General features: G+C 51.1%; 1 protein-coding gene across 6 annotated transcripts in view; it reads left to right on the top strand.

Moving 5' to 3' along the window:
• MED26 (mediator complex subunit 26) overlaps nucleotides 1-19,141 on the top strand; it is a 55,336-nt gene that overhangs the window by 31,779 nt on the left and 4,416 nt on the right. The window contains exon 1 of one of the 6 annotated variants that reach the window (XM_027587604.2): nucleotides 14,526-14,549. The exons of the other annotated variants lie outside the window; for them this stretch is intronic. Within the exon in view, the coding sequence (XP_027443405.2) occupies nucleotides 14,541-14,549 (9 nt within the window). The 5' untranslated portion in view covers nucleotides 14,526-14,540. Of the gene's footprint in view, nucleotides 1-14,525; nucleotides 14,550-19,141 lie in introns of those variants that run through there. 6 annotated transcript variants of the gene reach the window in all.

Raw genomic sequence — 19,141 nt, 5'->3', positions numbered from 1 at the left:
TCACATGGCTTCTTTTCTCCCTCCTTATGTAACCCTTTGGAATAATTTCAGGGTTGCCAAGAAGGTAAGTTGGAGAAAATATTTGTGGTTGTAGTAACTTCCAGGCCACTGTATTGAAGATGAAAGACTCTCCCCAAAGCCATTGAGTCCTGCTGAGCAAATATTTTTGCCTAGAGGAGTAACAAAGTCTGTGCCACCCCAACCACAGCCTCAGGGGACAAGAACAGCCACACACACCCCCCCCTTGCCTTGGCTTTCCCTCTGCCCCCACCCCCCCCGCCCCCAATCCCCAGACAATGGTGCCTTTTGCCTTGTTCTTCGTAGGGATGTGTGAAGACCACTGAGAGTCACCTCCCTCTTCCTATGACCTTCGGGAGGTGGGTGACCAGTGCAGGTGACAGCTAGAAATGGGACACGGCATGTTTGTTTTCTGGACACCAACTTGGTGACAGCAGATTCCGACTTGCCACAGAGGGAGACCTTTGAGATACTTGTAATATTGGAAGAAACATGGTGCCTCTCAACTGAGGATAGTAAAATGGGACCTCATTCATCTATCCCTTTGTTTGTTCGTTTGTTCACTCATTCATTCAGTCACTCACTTTTCCAGTCCCTACTCTGTTCCAGGCACTGTTCTAAGCACTGAGGAGGTGACAGTGAATAAGACCAATGCCCCTGCTCTTGTGGAGCCTTCCTGCAGGTGGGGGGCACCTGCGGACAACAAGTAGGAGGGTGAACGACACGCTGGAATGTTGTGGGGGTGAAGGCTCAGGGAAGACAGAGGAAGCATGTGGGCTGCTCGCAGCACTGCTCGCTCTCCCCTGCCTAGCTACTCTCCTAGGAAAGGGTGAGCTTGTCAAAGCTCCTGGCCAGGGTTAAGGTGGTGGGTTGGCCTTACTTTCTGCACAGCTGGGGGAGGAGTGCCCTTCTAGGTAGGGTCCTTGGCACCAGGTTCTTGGGTCTGTGAGGTGTGGCCGAGGGTTGTTGAAGTCCTTTCCTCTTTGAGAACTTGTGCTTTTTCCCCTTGTGGGTCATGAGACCTGGCAATAGGTAGAGTTTGGATGGGTAGGAATCTGTGGCAGAGGCAGCACCAGCTTGGCGTGGGCTGACTGGTCGAGTCCTGTGAGGGGTTCAGCTGTGAGTATGAGGTGTGTGCGAGTTTTTATTTTAGTTGACTTGTGTTTTCAAAATTGAGGGTTTGGTGATACTCTCACAGCTGCTAACTTTTGAAACAGGTATGTTGTTCCTCCAAGGCAGTGGTATGGAAGGCAGTTCACTGGAACCTTGGAAAGTGTCAACTCCCCTTAGAAAATGTCACCGATGTTGTAATTGGTCATCAGCCCAGGCCACAGAAGCTACGAGCTGAAGCAGAATTATTTCAGAAACCCTGGCTTTGTGGTTTGGAAGAGGGGAGGTGCCTTTTGGGGCAGGAGCTCTGGGAGTGGATGAGGCTGGATCCTGGCAGCCCTTGGGGGATGGCGGGGGCTGCCACAGGTTGTGGGGCTGGTGGTGACAGGTTCCCCGTGTCCTGTGGGGCGAGTCAGTAAGGTTTGCTGCTCTTGGGCTCCTGTTTGGAAGGGCCATGTGTGGTATGATTTGCTAATGTTCGCTGAGGAGGACTACCTATGCACAGGGCTCTGTGGCCCTGCAGCCTACGTTTGCCACATGCCATCGTCTCTGACAACGGCCACCACTGCTGGCTGGTGGCCGCACATCCCCCTCCTCCCTTCAGCCTGGCCATTCACTGTCCTTCCGTCCTGTGGTGATTCAATTGAACCCCGTCACACCACATCTGGGCAGGGCCGTCTCTGGGGTTGGCATGGGATGGACAGGGTCCCGCAGCTGGGCCCAGTGGGCTCTGTGGATTCTGCAGCCCACCACTGGTGGGACAGTACAGTGACCTGTCTGGCCTGCAGATGTGTGAACTTGGGCACATCACATCCTTGTCCAGATTTAGGGTTATCATCAGGATTGGAGGAGCCCTGTGCTCTGGAAAGCACGATGCAGGTGGTGTTGGTGGCATTACTGCTGGGGAGTATCTGAATGGGCTGGGCACGAGGTGCCAAGCAGAACCTTCTGCCTTGGGAAGGGTGGTTCTGTCCACTCTCTCTCTGTGTGTGAATCTTCTCAAGGGCTTGTTCACTTGCATCTCTGATCTGGGAGGTCTGGGCTGGACCCAAGATAGTGTCCGTCCAAGCAGCTCTGGGTGACACTGGTGCTACTGAGTCCCAGGTCACCCTTGAGAGTAGTAAGGGTCTAGCTCAGCTGTCTGGAGGGAAAGTCAGGATTTCAGACAAATTCAGTCACAGGAGCTTAAGTCCGGTTGGGAAACATGCAGAACTAGGAGGGAAAAGAAGCTGTCAGACAAATGGAGGCTATTTTCGTGTCAGGAGGGTGGATACAGGTTATTGCTCACACCACCGTTTGGGGGAAGAAAAGACTGTCATTTGCCTAAGATTTTCTGTAGATGTTTGTGGCCACTGGTCTTTCTCTCGTGTGAGCATGGGAAATCGGCTCCCTCTCTTAGGTCTCCAGTAGAAGTATGACAAAACTGTGAGGGCACGCTGAGGGCACATGTCCTTAAGTTCAGCCTTCGGTGGCTGGTGAGCATTTTATTTCATAACCTATGAAACAGTGTTACCCAGCTTCAGCCATAGCATGTCTTCCTGAGGGCTGGGGCCCAGCTCTGAGCTACAGATCACCTATTCCAAGCCACAGTTTGGATGTGCAGTCTGTTGGATGCACAGGTGTTTGCGGGGATATGTAGAATGTCCCAGAAAGAAAAGCTGATGTTTATTGGTGCCTGCTGGAGCTGTTACATGCAACATTGCATTTGTTTTTCAGTCTTTATGATACCTCTGGGATGCCCAGGCATGACAGTCTTCTTCATTTTACTGAGGGGAGAAGGAATTTTTGGTCTCATCCTCCACTCCCAAGGAGGGCTGAGCCCAGGTGGGGGTCTGATGCCTCCCCTGCAACAAAGAAGTATTCCTACTCTTTGACTGCCACCCCTTCTTTTTCTGGGCTCATGTTGCATGTATCATCGGCCTCCACAGTTATTTACAGCTTTATTGAAATATAATTGACATACAGTAGACTGTGCCTATTAAAAGTGTACAATGTGATATATTTTGACCTATATCCGTCTGAGAAACATTTCATCACCACAATCAGGGTAATAAACATATACATCATTTCCAGAAGTTTCTTTTTGCCGCTCTCTAATCTTCCCTCCAGGACTACCCCAGTCCCCAGGCAACTGCTGATGTGCTTTATGTCACTGTAGAGTTTGCCTGCCTTTTCTAGAATTTTGTGAAATCACTCACTGTGTACTCTTTTTTGTTTTATTTTGGTCTGGGCTCTTTCATTCAGCGTAGTTATTTTCAGATTCATGCATGTTGTGTATATCAATAGTTCATTCTTCTTTGTTGCTGAGTATTAGTTCATTTCATGGATATACTACGATTCATTTATCGACTCATGTGTTGATGGACTTTCAGGTTAAGAATCTGCCAAAATGGTTTTCCAAGGTGATTATACTGTTATACTGCCACCAGCAGTGTATGAGAATTCCAGTTGCTCCACATCTTGGCCAGCACTTGGTATGGTCAGTCTTTTTAATTTTAGCCATTCTAATAGGTATGTAGTGATATCTCATGGTGGTTTTAAGCATTTTCCTAATGACTAATAATGCTGTGTATCTCTTCATGTATTTATTTGCTGTGCATCCTTCTCTTTTGGTGAAAGATTTGAATATCCTTTTAAACCATTTTTTCCATTTTTTTCTCTTGGGTTCTTCGCCTAACGATTGAGTTGAAAGTTTTTTTTTTAAATTTTTTATTGTTATGTTAATCACCATACATTACATCATTAGTTTTTGATGTAGTGTTCCATGATTCATTGTTTGTGCATAACACCCAGTGCTCCACGCAGAATGTGCCCTCTTTAATACCCATCACCAGGCTAACCCATCCCCCTACCCTCCTCCCTTCTAGAATCCTCAGTTTGTTTGTCAGAGTCCATCGTCTCTCATGGTTCGTCTCCCCCTCTGACTTACTCCCCTTCATTCTTCCCCTCCTGCTATCGTCTTCTTTTTCTTTTTTCTTAACATATGTTGTTTTATTTGTTTCAAAAGTACAGATCTGTGCTGAGTTGAAAGAGTTTTTTAATGTATTCTAGATGCAAGTCCATTCATACATATTTTCTCCCTGTCTGTGGCTTGCCTTTTTTTTTTATGTGTCACATTTTAATGAGCAGAGATTTTCAATTTTGATGAAATACAGTGTATATTTTCTCTAAATTCTGTGCTTTTTCTGTCATATTTTTAGTCTTTCCCCAACCCAAGGTCACTAAGATTTTCCTCCTGTGTTTTTCTAGAGGGTCTATAGTTTTAGTTAACCCTTATATTTAGGTTTATGATCCATTTGGTGTTAATTATTTGTGTATCTTGTGAGGCAGAGGTCAAGGATTTTGTTTGTTGTTGTTTGCATATGGCTATCCAATTATTCGCACTATTTGTTGAAAGATTATTCATCACCCATTGAATTGCCTTAACACCTTTGTTAAGAATCAGTTGACCATGAATGTGTGGGTCTGTTAATGGACTCTGTTCTATTCCATTGCTCTTTTTGTCTGTCTTTAGTACCAGATTGTCTTGATTATAATCTTCTGGTTTCCTTTTTTTCCAAGTTTGTTGGCTATTCTAGGACCTTTGTGTGATTTCATATACGTTTTAGAATCAACTTGTCATTTTCTCCGAAAGACCCTGCTATAATTTTCATTGGGATTGCATTGAAGCTGTATAGATCAGTTTGGGGGAGAAACTTAACACTATTGACTCTTCCAGTCCATTTATTCTGTATTTCTCTCCATTGATGCTTTTTAAAAAAAATTTTCTCAGCCGTGTTTTGCACTTTTCATTGTTGCACATTTCAGTGTTGAACTCTTTCATGTCTTTTGTCAAATGTATCCCTAAGTACTTAATATTTTTAATTGCTATTATAAGTGGAATTGGTTTTTTAAAATTTCATTTTCTGAATGTTTGTTGCCTGCATATAGAAATACAGTCAGATTTCTTATTGAACTTGTATCCTGCCACCTTGCTAAACTCATTTATTCTGGTAGCTTTTTTATAGGTGTTACAAGATTTTCTACATAGACTATTCTGTTATTTGTGAGTATAGTTTCATTTTATTCTTTCCAATCTGGATATCTCCCCCCCTCCACCTTTTTCTTGCCTTATAACATTGGCTGGAACCTCCTGACAAAGACTGAATAGATGTGGTGAGCACCTGTCCTTGTCTTGCACCCGTGAGGGGGAAACATGGAGCCGTTCACCATCAAGTATGATGTCAGCTGTGGGCATTGTTGAAGCACTTGTCAGGCCAAGGAGTTTCTCTTCTATTCCTAGTTTGCTGAAAGTTTTTATCAGGAAGAAATGCCCAGTTCTGTCAAACGTTTTTTCCCTATCTTTTGGAACAGTCATAAGCCTTTTTCATTTTCGGCCCTCATAATAGCACAAATCACATTGATTTTCAAATGTTGTCTGCCTCCCGCACTTTAATTTCTAGGGTCCTTTTCTTTGAGAGCTGCTTCCCTGGGTTAGGCATGAAGACTTTCCTTATCCTAATCGTTCTGTTGACCTCCTTCAAGCCAGCTGTCTGTTTCTGCCCAGGGAACCAGTATGACTTGTTAATGGCCTCTTGCGTGGAGTCAAGCTTAGGCTGACTGCGTAAGATTAGCAGCTTAAGTCAGTAATGAACCTGTGGCCAAATGTTTAGTGGGTGCCCTGGCTTCCTTGCTGGGGAAACAGCAGAATACCTACTTTGGGGGTCTCTGGCCTTAGAATGACTATGGTATGGTAAGAGACAGGTGCCCAGCACAGTGCTGGCCAGCAATGCCCAGGCAGTGGGTGCTGCCTGCTGCCTAACTCAGTAAGTTAGCTTACTTCTTGAGATCACTGAGCTGTTGAGTGCGTCTTCCTTGGAACCTACAGAGCACTCTTGTCCTCCCCAGACCTGACCCCTGCCCAGGGCAGAAGTGTGTGGACATGTTTCCCTGTGAGCTTTGAAGCACAGTGCATGCTGCGTGTCTCGGAGGCAGCTTGGGCTTGTGCAGCCCTCTCTGTGGGACCCTCAGGGTCTGTGTCACTGTGTGGGAGCCACAGTGACTCGCTAGTGTCTCCCTCCTCTTAACCCCAGCTGCTCTGGCATCTGTTTCTAGGACGGGATGGCCTCATCCAGAAAAGTGCACAAGTTGTGAGCTTTACATTTTATGGAATGCTTATGAAGTGAACATGCCTGAGTAACCCTCCACCCAGGGCAAGGAGTAGAGTGTTTCCACAGAAGCCACTCTTGCTCCCTGTCCTAGCAACTCGCCACCCCCAGTTGCCCTGACTTCGGTCACCACTGAGAAGTCTTGCCTGCTTGTGAGCTTTCAGTCCAGTACAGAATGTATTCTTTAGTGCCTGGCTTTTTCATCAGACGCTGTTTTGAGATTTATCTCTGATGTTGTGTTCATTCCGTGCTGAATGGACAGACCTCACCCATGAGGCTGGTGATGGCCATTCAGGTGGGTTTTAGTTGGGGCTGTTCTGCATATGGTCTCCATGCACGAGTGTTCATAAGTCTGTTGGTTATGTGCCTCAGAGTGGAATTGTTGGGTCGTGGGGTATGAGTGTCCATCCTTATATGATGTTTGACACAGAATGTACAGACTCTCCTTCCCGTTTCGTGAGTGTGTCCTTGGTTCTCTCCACGGCAGCCCCTGTTACAGGAATGCCCATTGAGAGAGTTCCTATGCCCACTGGGGTTCTTCCAGCTCCACACACAGCCCTTGAGTTGCTGGGCAGCAGGTCGGGGGAGGGGCGGCCTTGGGCCTGATCCCTCCTGTGTAGCAGGCGACTCCTTTCTGGGTGCTAACTGCGTACCAGGCAGCATCCTGGGTGTCCATGTGTGTCTCTTGTACCCCTTGTAGGAGCCCGTAGGAAGCCTCTGTTATCCTCCCACTTAGTGGCTGAGGGAAGTTGAGTGGGGTGGGTGGGTGGGCCCAGAGCCATCCACTGACCTCTGGTGCACTGTCTTCTCTGGTGCTTTATGCCCTGGAGCACTTGATAGGGAGTCCTAGCAGCTGGCCACCACCCTGTATAGGACAGGCACACCCACCCTTAATTGTGTTTAGGGCCTGGTGAGTTTGCAGATCCATCAGGTTCCTACTTAAAAGGAGACAAGAGCTTCCTTGATACTTAACCCTGAGACTTGGCAAATTACTTAACCAGCGTGGCCCCTACCCAGGTTCTGGCAGTTCCTGTTGCTCTTTTCGTGTCCACCCAGCTCAGAAGGGACGTGATGACCCCGTGGGAGTGCTCAGGAAAGTGAGGGCTACCAGACCCTGCATGTCCTTTACATGTCCGTACACACTCTTGCTGCTTACCAGGGGCATCCTGGACTTTCGTTTGTGCTGTGGTCACTTTTACCCCGTGTCGTATGGCAGCCTCTGGTTGTGGGGCCAGTTCTGGGTTTGAGTTCCTCTGAGAAGGGGTGTGTCTTTGGTTCCCTACCCTGTAATCCTTCGCTTCTAAAAGAGCTTGCTGGATGTTGCCATGGTTCTGGGCTCCCTGCACCACGGCTCGTGGCAGCTCAACTGAGCCTCAGTTGTGGTGTTCCCCTGTTGTGTCTGTCCTTGCCTCTGGCCATCTCCACCCATCCCTCAGGACTGGGCCATACATGCCTTCCTGCATACTCCAGGCTTGCACTCGGTGCTCAGAAAGCATTTGGTGACTTTTCGAGGGGAATTCTGGAATATCCTTGGCTCCCAGGATCTTACAGCAGCCCAGGTTGGTGGACTGGTAGCCTGGCTCCATGCTGGGCACTGTGCTGCCTCAAGGGGTCTTAGAGACCACAGAGCAGGCTGTTGGTGAACTTGCAGGGCCCACCTGACCTGGGCCCTGTGGGCACAGAGTTTCTCAAGATGGTGGTCAGCACGCCATTCAGAATCTACAGAGATGATGTGTGGTTTTCCCAACGTTCCACCCAGGCTTCCCTGCTCATGGAGGAGGAACTGGGCAGATCAGTGGCTGGTCTTGCTTAAGTCCGAGTTGGACAGCATTAGAGGCCAGGTTCGGCCCCACTTTATCTTCGTACAGTTCTGCTGCCTGGCCCTTCTCTGCCCAGCCCCACCACTGGTGTTTCACTTGGCGGCACAGGAGTGCACCGTTGTCACCTCTGTGTTATACTTCACAGTCTCTCAGAGGTTGGCCCCTGTCAATTCCTAAAAAGCTGGTCGGTTCTCACTTTGGATTGCCTATATCCCACATGCATGTTGGTCGAGCATTGTGCGTGCCCCTCCCATAGGCTTGGTGGGGCCCTTCTGTCTCGCACAGCCGGGATTCTTACTGGCTCTTCCTCCAGGAGTGCGCAGATGGGAGGGGGAAACCCTGACCTGACCACGAGTGCTGTCATCAGATGCCCTGCTAGCCAGCCCCTTCTGTGAGCATGTATGGCAGAAAGAAAATGCTCTGCTTGGCTTTCTGACTTTGCAGCTGGATCAGTGCAGGAATGAACCAGCTCGCAGATGACATATTGAGAGCTCTTGTGTCCTCAGAAGGGGCCGGATTATAATGAGAATTGTGTGTGTCCTGTTGACCTGATTCAGAGGTTAGCAAAGTTTAAGTACATAGTTTTGTTGGGAAGAGCTGCTGCGATAAAAAGCAGGAGGGAGAGAGGGACAGTTTGGGGGCTGGAGCTGCAGGGAGAGTGCTACCTCTCCTCTCCTCCCCTCCCCCGCGTCCCCCTCCTCATCTGCTAGCCTCTTGGAGACGAAGGATGGCAGAAGGATGGCAGCCGCCGCTCGCTCGCTCTGCTCCTGTTTGCGCGCTGCCCTGGGCTTCCTCTTCTTTTTTTTTTTTTTTTTTAATTTTTTTTTATTTATTTATTTGAGAGAGCGAGAATGAGAGAGAGAGAGCACATGAGAGGGGGGAGGGTCAGAGGGAGAAGCAGACTCCCCGCTGAGCGGGGAGCCCGACATGGGACTCGATCCCGGGACTCCAGGATCATGACCTGAGCCGAAGGCAGTCGCTTAACCAACTGAGCCACCCAGGCTCCCTGGGCTTCCTCTTCTTGCCGTGTGCCGCCTGTGGGATGTAGGCACTGCGGCTCTGCCTGCTCCCTGGGCTCAGGCTGGGGTTTCCGTCCCCTGGGCCGAGCTGCAGCTGCAGTTACATGCTCCGGCCAGCCACGGGTGCTCTGTGGGCTGTGAGTGTGGCAGTCAGGGCCATGCAGGCAGTGGCCATGCACCAGCTGTGGATGTTCCTGGGGAGCATATGGGCCCCTCTGATGAGGAAGTGCTTTTGTGCTTTTGCAAGTGGTGAGCTTGGTGGCTGCAGCTGGGACATGGCACCAGTGCCAGCCTCCTCCCCGTCAGCTGTGTCATTCTTCCTCTAAGAAGCCATGAATGAGAGAGGTTTCACCCCGTGGGTGGGAGACTCCCACTGGGGTCCTGGCAGTGGAAGGCACCTTGGCCAGGCTGAGGGCATAACCTGAGAGAGGTTCCTCTTGCTCCTGCCTGGCTGTGGAGCCGGGCAGGGCAGAGCAGGGCTAGGAGGGTGCACCTTCCAGAGCCAAGAGGGAGGATCAAGCCACACTGATTCCTTTTCCTTGCTCAGGGAGACGGGGTGGGACCCGGGCTGGGCTCAGCCAGGATCTCGGGGGGGATGCGGGTGCTGCCATCTCTTGCGCCATCTTGCAGCTGAGGCAGTTTGAGATACAGAAAGAATGGCACCCACCTGAGAACATGTGTGCCGTTCATCAGAAGCAGGAAGACTTGTGGTGTGCGCCATCGCTGGGGCCTAGCGAGAAGCAGGCTCCAGTGCTGTTGTTTACCAAGTGGCCTGCTGCTTAGGGCGAGCACTGGGTGGGCTGAAGCCCCTGTTGTGGTGGGTATGTATGTGGGTCTCCCTGGCTCTAGGCTGCCCTGGAGGGAAGGGAGAGGCAGCCCAGAGATGTGCTAGGCACAAAGCCACTGGCCCTGTGGCTTCAAGAAACTCTGTAACCTGTGCATTTACCTGCTGTGGCAGGTCAGGGGGAGTATGTCGGCAGGATGCCAATACCACCAGCCTGGTGGCATCTGGGTGCCCTCCCTCACCCCACCTAGTAAAGCACCAGTTGGGCTTTATGTGATAGAGCCTATGCCAGGCTAGTATAAGACCATACTCTGCCACCTTCTAGCAGTGTGGTGAGCCCTGGATCTCTGTTACCTTCCCAGACCCTCAGTTTCCTTATCTGTAAAGTGGGCTTGCAAGGATGAAAAGCTAGAGAGCTTAGCTCCTAGAGGAACCCAACAATGTGGTCCTATGAGAGGTAGGCTGAGGTGGGCCTGACCCAGCTCACTGACTGTGGGCCCCACCAGTGCTCAGACCTCAAGGAGCACAGGGTTTCCCCTTTGCCACCATGGCTGCGCACATCCAGCCTAATTCCTGAGAGAATGGGGATTTGGGGCAGGGTGGGAACCCTTGAAGTATGGAGGAAAGAACAGTGAGCAACAGGCCTCACAGACTCTGCAGCTCAGTGTCTCGGTTCCTTGTTTCACGTGGAGTTGGAAATCCCCCACAGGGCGGTAATTACTCAGGGCCTGGGGTTTACCTACATTGCCCCTGAAATAGGGGAGGGGGAGGCTGGTCAGTGGCAGGTGTACCCCACTGTGCTGGCCCCAGCTCTGAACACGGATCCAAGATCAGACTAGCGATCCGATTCACAGAGCAACTTTCAGACATGTGATGAGGGCCAGTTAAAATATTTTTTCTGATGGGTTTGGTTTTAAAGATGATTCCACGTATCCTGTTGTAGGCAGGTTTTCTGAAGCTGGTCTGGTGTCCTGGACTCTGGAGGAGCCAGTGATGTCACTGGGTTTCAGAGGGCTGCCACAGGGCAGTGTTGGCCGGCTGTCCCGTCCCTGGGTTCCTGTTGCTCTTTACCGTGTTTCCACCCTCCCTGGACAGGGTGACCTGAGCTGGGACCCACTGTGAAATGCCCCCAGACTCTGACCAACCTTCCCCTGGCTTCTGACCTCATGCATGTGTGAACACAAACATGCTGGCCTCCACAGATGGTTGAGGGCTTTGGTGTGGCTTGGGGCTTGCTGTCATGTCAGAAGCCTGGGGTGCTGCCTCCTTCCTCCCTGGGCTCAGCACTCTGGGAACCCAGCCACAGAATCTGCCCTCTCTGTGGGTGCAGCCATCCCCAGCTCTCTGGAGAGCCCCTCAGAAAGCTATTTGGCCCCTGTCTAGGTGGGTGCCCTCCTAGACCTGTGGCATCCTCCCTATTTGAGGGCAAAGAGCAGGTCTAGAAGCATGAGGAATCAGGCATGGCCCGGGTTCCGGCTCTCTGTGGGCTCTTTGCCAAGGAGGCATGGACTCGCCTTGGAGAGCAGAGCCCATATCCCTTTCCACCCCAGGGGTGTGGGCAGTCTTTACCCTGAGTCTGTTGAGCAGCATCTTAGCAGCCTGCAGGGGGCTTGGTGAGAAGCTCCAAAGGTTGCACCAAATAGCACATGCCCTGTAGTTTGAATCAGCGGTTGAGGGGGCCAGAGACAGGCTCACTATGGAGGGAGAGAGCGTCCCATCGGCCCTCGGCCTCCCTCCCCACACAGGTACCAGATGGTATGGGGAGAAGCCACCGTGTAGAATTGGAAAACAGGGATTTGCTCACTTCACCTCCGTGCAGCTACCAGCTGCCATCTCATTCCACCTCCAGTAACAGAGATGGCCCATCCACATGTGAGGAAATGAGTGTGTTTTGTAACCTTTTAGATTTGTGGCCAATTTCAAACATAAAAGTAGAGAGAATAACGTAACCGTGCCCCGGCTTCAGCAGAAACCAATTTAGAGCCAATCAGCATTGCTTCATCTAGCCCCCTTCTGCCACCCACACCCGAGTGCAGCGTTTCTCCAGTAAACACTCTGAAACGTGTCATTAAAAGCTGGGAGCGGTGCACCGTTAGCAGCTCACACAGAGCGCAGCGTGCCGTGGAGTGCCGCACGGGCTGTCCTCCCTCCCCTTGGCCTGGCGGATGAGGAGACGGGGATGTCACCAGCCTCGCGCGCCCGCAGTGTGGTAGCATTCTGTGCTGCGTGGTGCGGAATCGTGCTCGGGCTGCTTCTGTGGGGTGCCGTCCCCTCCTTGGTGCTGTCACCTGTGTGCGTCCAGCCCCTCTTCTTCCTGTGCAGCAAATACCACTGGTTAGCCTGGCTGGAGCAGTGACTTAGCATGCGCTGAGGGTCTCCCCAGGAACAAAGGCCTTTCTGCTTCCTTTGTGCCTGCTCTCGGTTCTCTTGTCACAGGAAGACCCCATGAAAGCCCCAGGCACTGGGTTGGTGGTGAGGAGCATGTGTCCCTGGGGTGTCCCGTAGGTGTGAGCGAGGATGTGCTCTCTCCCCATGCCGGAGCTGGGAGGTGCCTTGTTTCGGGGGGTGCCTGTGTATTCGATGCTGGAGACACTGGCTGGTTGAGCTGCCTGTGTGGCGCTGACGTTGCTGTCTTCGGAGCGTACGTGCTGCTGTCTTCCGGAGCATACGTGCTTACGCCCCGTGAGCCTCCAGTCTAGGATCTGAAAGCCCTCAGTGAGGTAGGTAGTTAAGGAGCCACTTCCACCAGCAGTCACCTGCTGGCTTCTTGCCCTGCCTGCTCCCTGCACTTCCAGAGTGGTCCTCCCCCTCTCCTGACACCTTCCTTGCCCAGCTGCCATGGGCACACCACCACCCTGTGGGCTCCTTGGCTAGGTGATTAATGACTTCCAATGGAGATGGCAGTCCAATAGAGAATAAGTGGGCTGACATGGTGAGCTGTTCACATGGGAAGGCCTCACTGGTAGAAAGGGGAGGGGACACTTGGCCTGGTGAAGTGTTAAGGATATACAAATTAAGTTGCATCTATTGGAGGAGCCCTAAGGAGAAAATGAGAGACTTTGGGCACTCAGGCATCCTTCATTTTTGCATTCTGTCCCTTTGGGGAAAGCCCTTTGGTTTTGAGAGGTGTTCTTGTTTTTGTTCTTGTTGAGTACAAATCCCAAGGGAGATAGCCAGTGCGCTGGGCTCTTCTGACAGCAGGAGGTTTGTATGTGGCCCTGTGACTCTGGCCTGCCGAAGTGCCCACAGCCCCCCTTGAGGGCGGTGTCGGGGGTGCTGCCCAGAGGCTTCTTCCCTGTACAGGAGCAGAACAGTGTGCAGTGATGGTGAGCGACTATATTTTCCTACAGATGGGTGCCAAGAGGGACCCAGAACGGGCCAAAGACAAGCGGTCTGTTGGTGTCGGGGCGGCAGTTCGCTCCCACAGTGGCTAAAGTTGAAAGCAGGTTGTGTAGGAGGCAGCTCACCCCTCCGCCGTCTGTTCTTCCTCCTGGCATCCTCGCTCGTGCCACTGTCTTCACTCTGGGCCTCTCTCCCCTCTCCAGAGCACTGGTGCCATATCACCATCTCCCTAGGTGCTAGGACCTCTGCTGTCTACTCTCAGAGGCTCCATTCAGGTGCTGCCCTCTCCGTCCGCATGCCTGGTCTGCCTTCCACTTGACACTGACCTCCCTGGCCTGAGGGCCCTGTGCTGGGCTTTGCAGGCCTGGAACCTGGTTGGGAGCCTCCTGATGAACATCTCATCTTGGGAGGCCTGCCGCTTCTGTGTGGGTGGATGTGTTGGGAAGGCTGGTTCAGGAGCCTTCCATCTTGGCGTGCCCAACCCTTGCAGAGCCAGGGGCTGGCTGGGGTGACACTGCTTTTACTGGGTCTGAGGCCAGAGGCTGGGCTGGGCCTGGTGCTGTCCAGACTCCTGCCTGTCGGGTGTGGTGAGCGTCAGGGCCAGACTCCTTGGAGCATTTCTCGGGGTCCGCTTCCTGGTCCTCAGGGGACTGACTGCACTTGGAATGCCCAGGTGGTGCTTCTCACACAGTGCTCAGTGCCCTCACCATCATGACTTCGGGGTGGGGCAGAGCCAGAGGAGTGAGCCCCTGGGATGGTCCTGAACTTCTAGGCAGCCAGGGCAGAAAGAGGTTAGGCAGAGGTAGCATTTTCCACAGGGCTGAGAGCCGAAGAGCCTGCTCCAAGCCAAAGTCTGCACAGGCACCCAGGTGTGGGAGCTGCTCAGCAAGGACGGTAGGGCCTGCAGACCTCCCCCAAACTCCCCTCCCGCACAGCTTCCAGGAGCGGCTCCAGCTGTGCGAGGTCTCCGGTGCTAGCTTGCCACCAGCCTCGGGTTGCCCAGGTGTTCTGCCTCCCCCCTCCCATCTGGAAGCGGGACAGTGTCTGCCCAAGGACAAGGACAGTTTGTGCTGCCGAGCTTGCTCTGCAGGGACTCTGGTTCAGGAGTGTATGGGGACCCAGGGCTCTAAATATAACAGGGTGAGGTCACTGGGGTGGAGACAGGCCATGTGGCAAGCTCAGGACCCCACTGGGGCTGGAATCCCAGGGCTGGGGACAAGGAGTGGGTGGCCTCGCTGTCCCTGTGGTACTGGCCTCCTTGCTGCGTGGTCTCCTCTCGCGCTGAATCCCTGTCCGTGGCATGTCAAAGGTATGTGAAGGATGGAGTGTGTCTCCTCTCAGACCCCTTCTTTAAGTGCAGCTTGGAGTAGGTTTTTGGGGCCGTCTGGGTGTGTGTGTTCTCAGGTACAGCCCTGAATGAGAACATCGCGAGGGGAGACCTTGTTGCCAAGGTGTGGATCAGGCCCCCTGACAGAGGGGCAGCTTTGTGAGGGCTCTGTCGGGCAGAGTGAGGGCCACCTTGGTGCTCTGTGGTCACTGCAGTTTACACTCAGAAGAGATACAGAGAACCTGGGGTGGCGGGTGGAGGTGACAGCTGCCTTCAGCTGGAAATAAGGCAGAGAGCTGGGAATGCACGTGGCCAGCAGAGTCCCAGCCCCCAAGAATGTCTACATCTAGTCCCCGGAACCTGCATGTGTGGTACCTTACCTGGCAAAAGGACGATGCACGTGTGACTAAGGGTGCAGACCTGGATTATGCAGGTGGGCCCAGCCTCATCAAATCATTAGAAGCGGACACCCTTTCCTGGCCAGGTCAGAGAGGTGCAGTGTGAGGACTCGGCCCTGTTGCTGGCTTGGGAGGTGAACTGAGGTGCCATGAGCTGGGGAATGCAGCATCCGCCAAAAGCTGGAAATGGCCTTCAGATGACAGCCAAGCCAGCAAGAAAAGGGGACCCTCAGTACAGCAAGGAGGAGTAATTCTGTCAACACCTGAAAGAATAGGAAAGGGCCCTCGAGAGCTTCCCGAAAGGAGGGCAGTGTGCCTACACCTGGATCTCAGCCCAGGGGGACCTGAACCACACTTCTGCCCTCCGGAACGTGACATGATATATACATGCATGGTGTTTAAGCCACTCAGTTTGTGATCATTTTGGCAGCAGAGGAAATCAGTACATCACAGTGCTGGCAAGGATGTGGGAAACAGGCTTCCCCACCTTCCTCTCCTACAGTGGGCATGGAATGGGAGCAGCCTCCCCGGCGGCTGATTACAGTCATTCATGGCCTTGGTGCCAACAGCCCCTCTAGCAGCTTGTGTGTTAGCCTAGAATCACCTCTAGTAAAGGTGGAGGTTGCAGCCTTGTTTGTAACAGTAAGTGGAAAAGGAGGGACACAGCACTGCTCAAGTGGGGCCTCCCTCCCCCCACCCCAGCTGGAAGGAAGAGCAGAGGGAGGTCTGTGCTGATGTTAGTGAGAAAAAGGAAGGCATAGAATCATGTTTTGCTTTTTTTTTTTTTTTTTTAATTCATGATAAGTATATACACAAGCTTTTATATGCAAGGAATATTTTTGGAAAAGATACAGGGAAACACTTGCAGTGGCTGGGTGGGAGATGGATGTACCTTTCCTTGTGCCCTTTCGCGTGCCTGCAGAACTCAGTTCTAGTGTGTGTGGGTGCGTGATGTGCTCACTATGTGATTTTGGGCGGTGAGGGGGCCTTCCTCAGGACGCGGGCTCCGCTGTCTTGCCAGCCCACTGAAACCTGCATCTGCTGGGGGTTGTTGAGCTGCAAGAGCTCTTTATCTCTTCTGGAGCCGAGCCCTTCACTGGGCATGCTTTGTCAGCACGTGCTCCGGGCTGAGGTTTGCTTCTTGTAGTAAGCAGAAGTTCTTAATCTTCATGAAGCCTAGTTTGTCAGTTATTTTTTCTTAGGTGGTTACTGCTTTGGGGGTCCTGAGAAATCTTTGTCTACCCTAGGGTTGCAGAGATATTCTCCTGTGTCTTCTAAAAGACTTTGAATTTTTGCTTTCATATTTAGGCCTGTGATTGATGTTAGGAATGAATATATATATATATATGTATGTATGTGTATATATATATATATATATATATTTTTTTTTTTTTTAAGTAAGCTCTGTGCCCAACGTGGGGCTCAAGCTCATGACCCCGAGACTGAGAGTCACATGCTCTACTGACTGAGCCAGCCACAGGCCAAGTCTGACTGATTTTAAATTAATTTTTGAGTATGCTCTGATGTTTGGTGTAAATGGAATCATGCAGTCTGTGTTTTCTGTGACTCCACTCCCTGTGGTCTGAGCTGCTTCACTTCCTGTGGTCTGAGCTGCTACTTGTTGGGTGCACTGAGGCTACAGTTGGCTCGTTTCTGTTACTCCTGAGTTTTTCGTTCCGCTCCTTTGACTCTTGGAAGACACTGGTGTCCCTGTAACATTGGATTACATGACCTGCACCTTTGTGTGGCGTCTCCTTTCTGTAAAATGTGATAATAGCGCCTTCCCCATGAGGTCGTTGTGATTGCACAGAGTAGTGCCGCATGGAAACACATGGATGAGAGCAGGGCCTGGCTCACAGTGAGCAGCAGACAAGGGATGGAGTGGCTTGGTCAGCAGGTGTGCACACGTGAGACTGCCAAACAAAGGCCGTCGCTTCTGAGACTGGGCTGGGCCCAGAACTCCCTGGTACTGTCAGATGCCAGTTCCGCTGGTTGGTGGGCATGTCCGCGGGGTAGCCTCTCCTAGCTTCCGTCTGCATTCTCTGATGCCTGCGAGAGCTGAGCACAGGTGCTGCATCTCCTCTTTCACCTGCTGCCTCCTCTTGTCTGCTGGCCCAGGGTTTCTGTGTTCCAGACACACGGATCCTTGGGGCCTTGTGGCATCTCTCTTCTCCCACTTTGTCACTTTTTGGTGTCTTGGGATGAACTCTAAAGGTCTTGTTAATGTAGCTAAATCGATTGGATTACTGTGTGCAGGCATTCCTCGGAGATACTGCGGGTTGGGTTCCAGACCCCCAAGACACTATCACAATACACAGAAGCAAATGAAGTTGTTGGTTTCCCAGTGCATGTAAGAGTGGTGTTTACACTATACTGTAGTCTGTTAAGTGTACAATAGTATTATGTCTAAAAAAACAATGTATATACCTTAATTAAAAATACTTTATTATTGGGGCACCTGGGTGATGATGTAGTTAACGTCCGACTCTTGATTTTGGCCCAAGTCATGCTGTCAGGATCGTGAGATCGAGTCCCGCGTTGGGCTCCACACTGGGCGTGGAGCCTGCTCAAGATCCTCTCTCTCTCTACCCCTCCCCTGCTCTCTAAAACAAACAAACAACAACAACAACAAAACCCCAAAGATTTCATTACTAAAAAAATGCTAACCATTATCTCATTTTTCAGCAAATCATAATCTTTTGCTGATGGAATGTCCTGCCTCCATGGTGCTGGCTGCTGACCGATCAGGGTGGTGGCCGCTGACGGCTGGGGTGGCTGTGGCAGTTTCTTAAGACAACAGTGAAGTTTGCTGTATCGATTGGCTGTTCCTTTCATGAACAGTTTCTCTGTATGTAGCACACAATGCTGTTTGATAGCATTTGACACACAGTAGGACTTCTTTCAGAATTGGAATCAGTCCTCTCAAATGCTGCCACTGCTTTGTCAGCTCATTTTCTGTAATATTCTAAACATTTGTGGTCATTTCAGCAATCTTCAGAGCATCTTCACCAGGAGTAGATTCCAGCTCAAGAAACCATGCTCTTTCCTCATCCATTAGAAGCAACTCATCCGTTCAAGTTTTAGCATGAGATTGGAGCAAGTCAGTCCCATTCTCAGGCTCCACTTCTGATTTCAGCTCTCTTGCAGTTTCCATCACACCTGTGGTTACTTCCTCCACAGAAGTCTTGAACCCTCAAAGTCATCCATGAGGGTTGGACTCCACTTCTTCCAAACTCCTGTTCATTTTGGTATTTTGACCTCTTCCCCTGAGTCATAGATGTTCTTAATGGCGTCTAGAATGGTAAACCCTTTCCAGAAGGTTTTCAATTTACTTTGCCGCGATGTATCAGGAATCACTGTCTATGGCAGCTGTAGCCTTACAAAATGTACTTCTTAAAGAATAGGACTTGGAAGTTGGTCCATGGGCTGCAGAATGGATGTGGTGTCAGCAGGCATGCAAACAACATTCATCTCACTGCTCGTCGCCATCAGAGCTCTTGGGTGACCATGTGCATTGTCAACGAGCAGTAAGACTTTGAAAGGAATCTTTTTTCCTGAGCAGTAAGTCTCAACAGTAGGCTTAAAATAGTCTGTAAACCATGTTGCAAACTGATGTGCTGTCATCAGGCTTTGTTGTTCCATTTCTAGAGCACAGGCAGAGTCGATTTAGCATAATTCTTAAGGGCCCTAGGATTTTCCATATGGTAAATGAGCATCAGCTTCAACTTAGTCACCAGCTGCATTTAGCCCCCAACAAGAGTCAGCCAGTCCTTTGAAGCTTTGAAGCCAGGCATTGACTTCTCTCTATGAAAGTCCTGGATGGCATCTTTTTCCAGTAGAAGGCTCTTTGGTCTACATTGAAAATCTGTTGTGTTGCCATCTTCATGAATTATCTCAGCTGCATCTTCTGGATCCCTTGTTGTGGCTTCTACATCAGCACCTGCTGCTTCACCTTGCACTTTTATGTTATGAAGTTGGCTTCTTTCCTTAAACCTCATGAGCCAACCTCTTCCGGCTTCAGACTTTCCTTCTGCAGCTTCCCCACTTCTCTGAGCCTTCACAGAAGTGAAAAGAGTTAGGGCCTTGCTCTGGACTAGGCTTTGGCTTAAAGGAATATGGTGGTTTAATCTATCCAGACCACTCAGACTTAGTCCACATCAGCAACAAGGCGGGTTC

The sequence above is a fragment of the Zalophus californianus genome, chromosome 1, assembly GCF_009762305.2.
Source record: "Zalophus californianus isolate mZalCal1 chromosome 1, mZalCal1.pri.v2, whole genome shotgun sequence".
Lineage (NCBI taxonomy): Eukaryota > Metazoa > Chordata > Mammalia > Carnivora > Otariidae > Zalophus > Zalophus californianus.
This window is presented reverse-complemented; position numbering and strand designations above follow the sequence as displayed.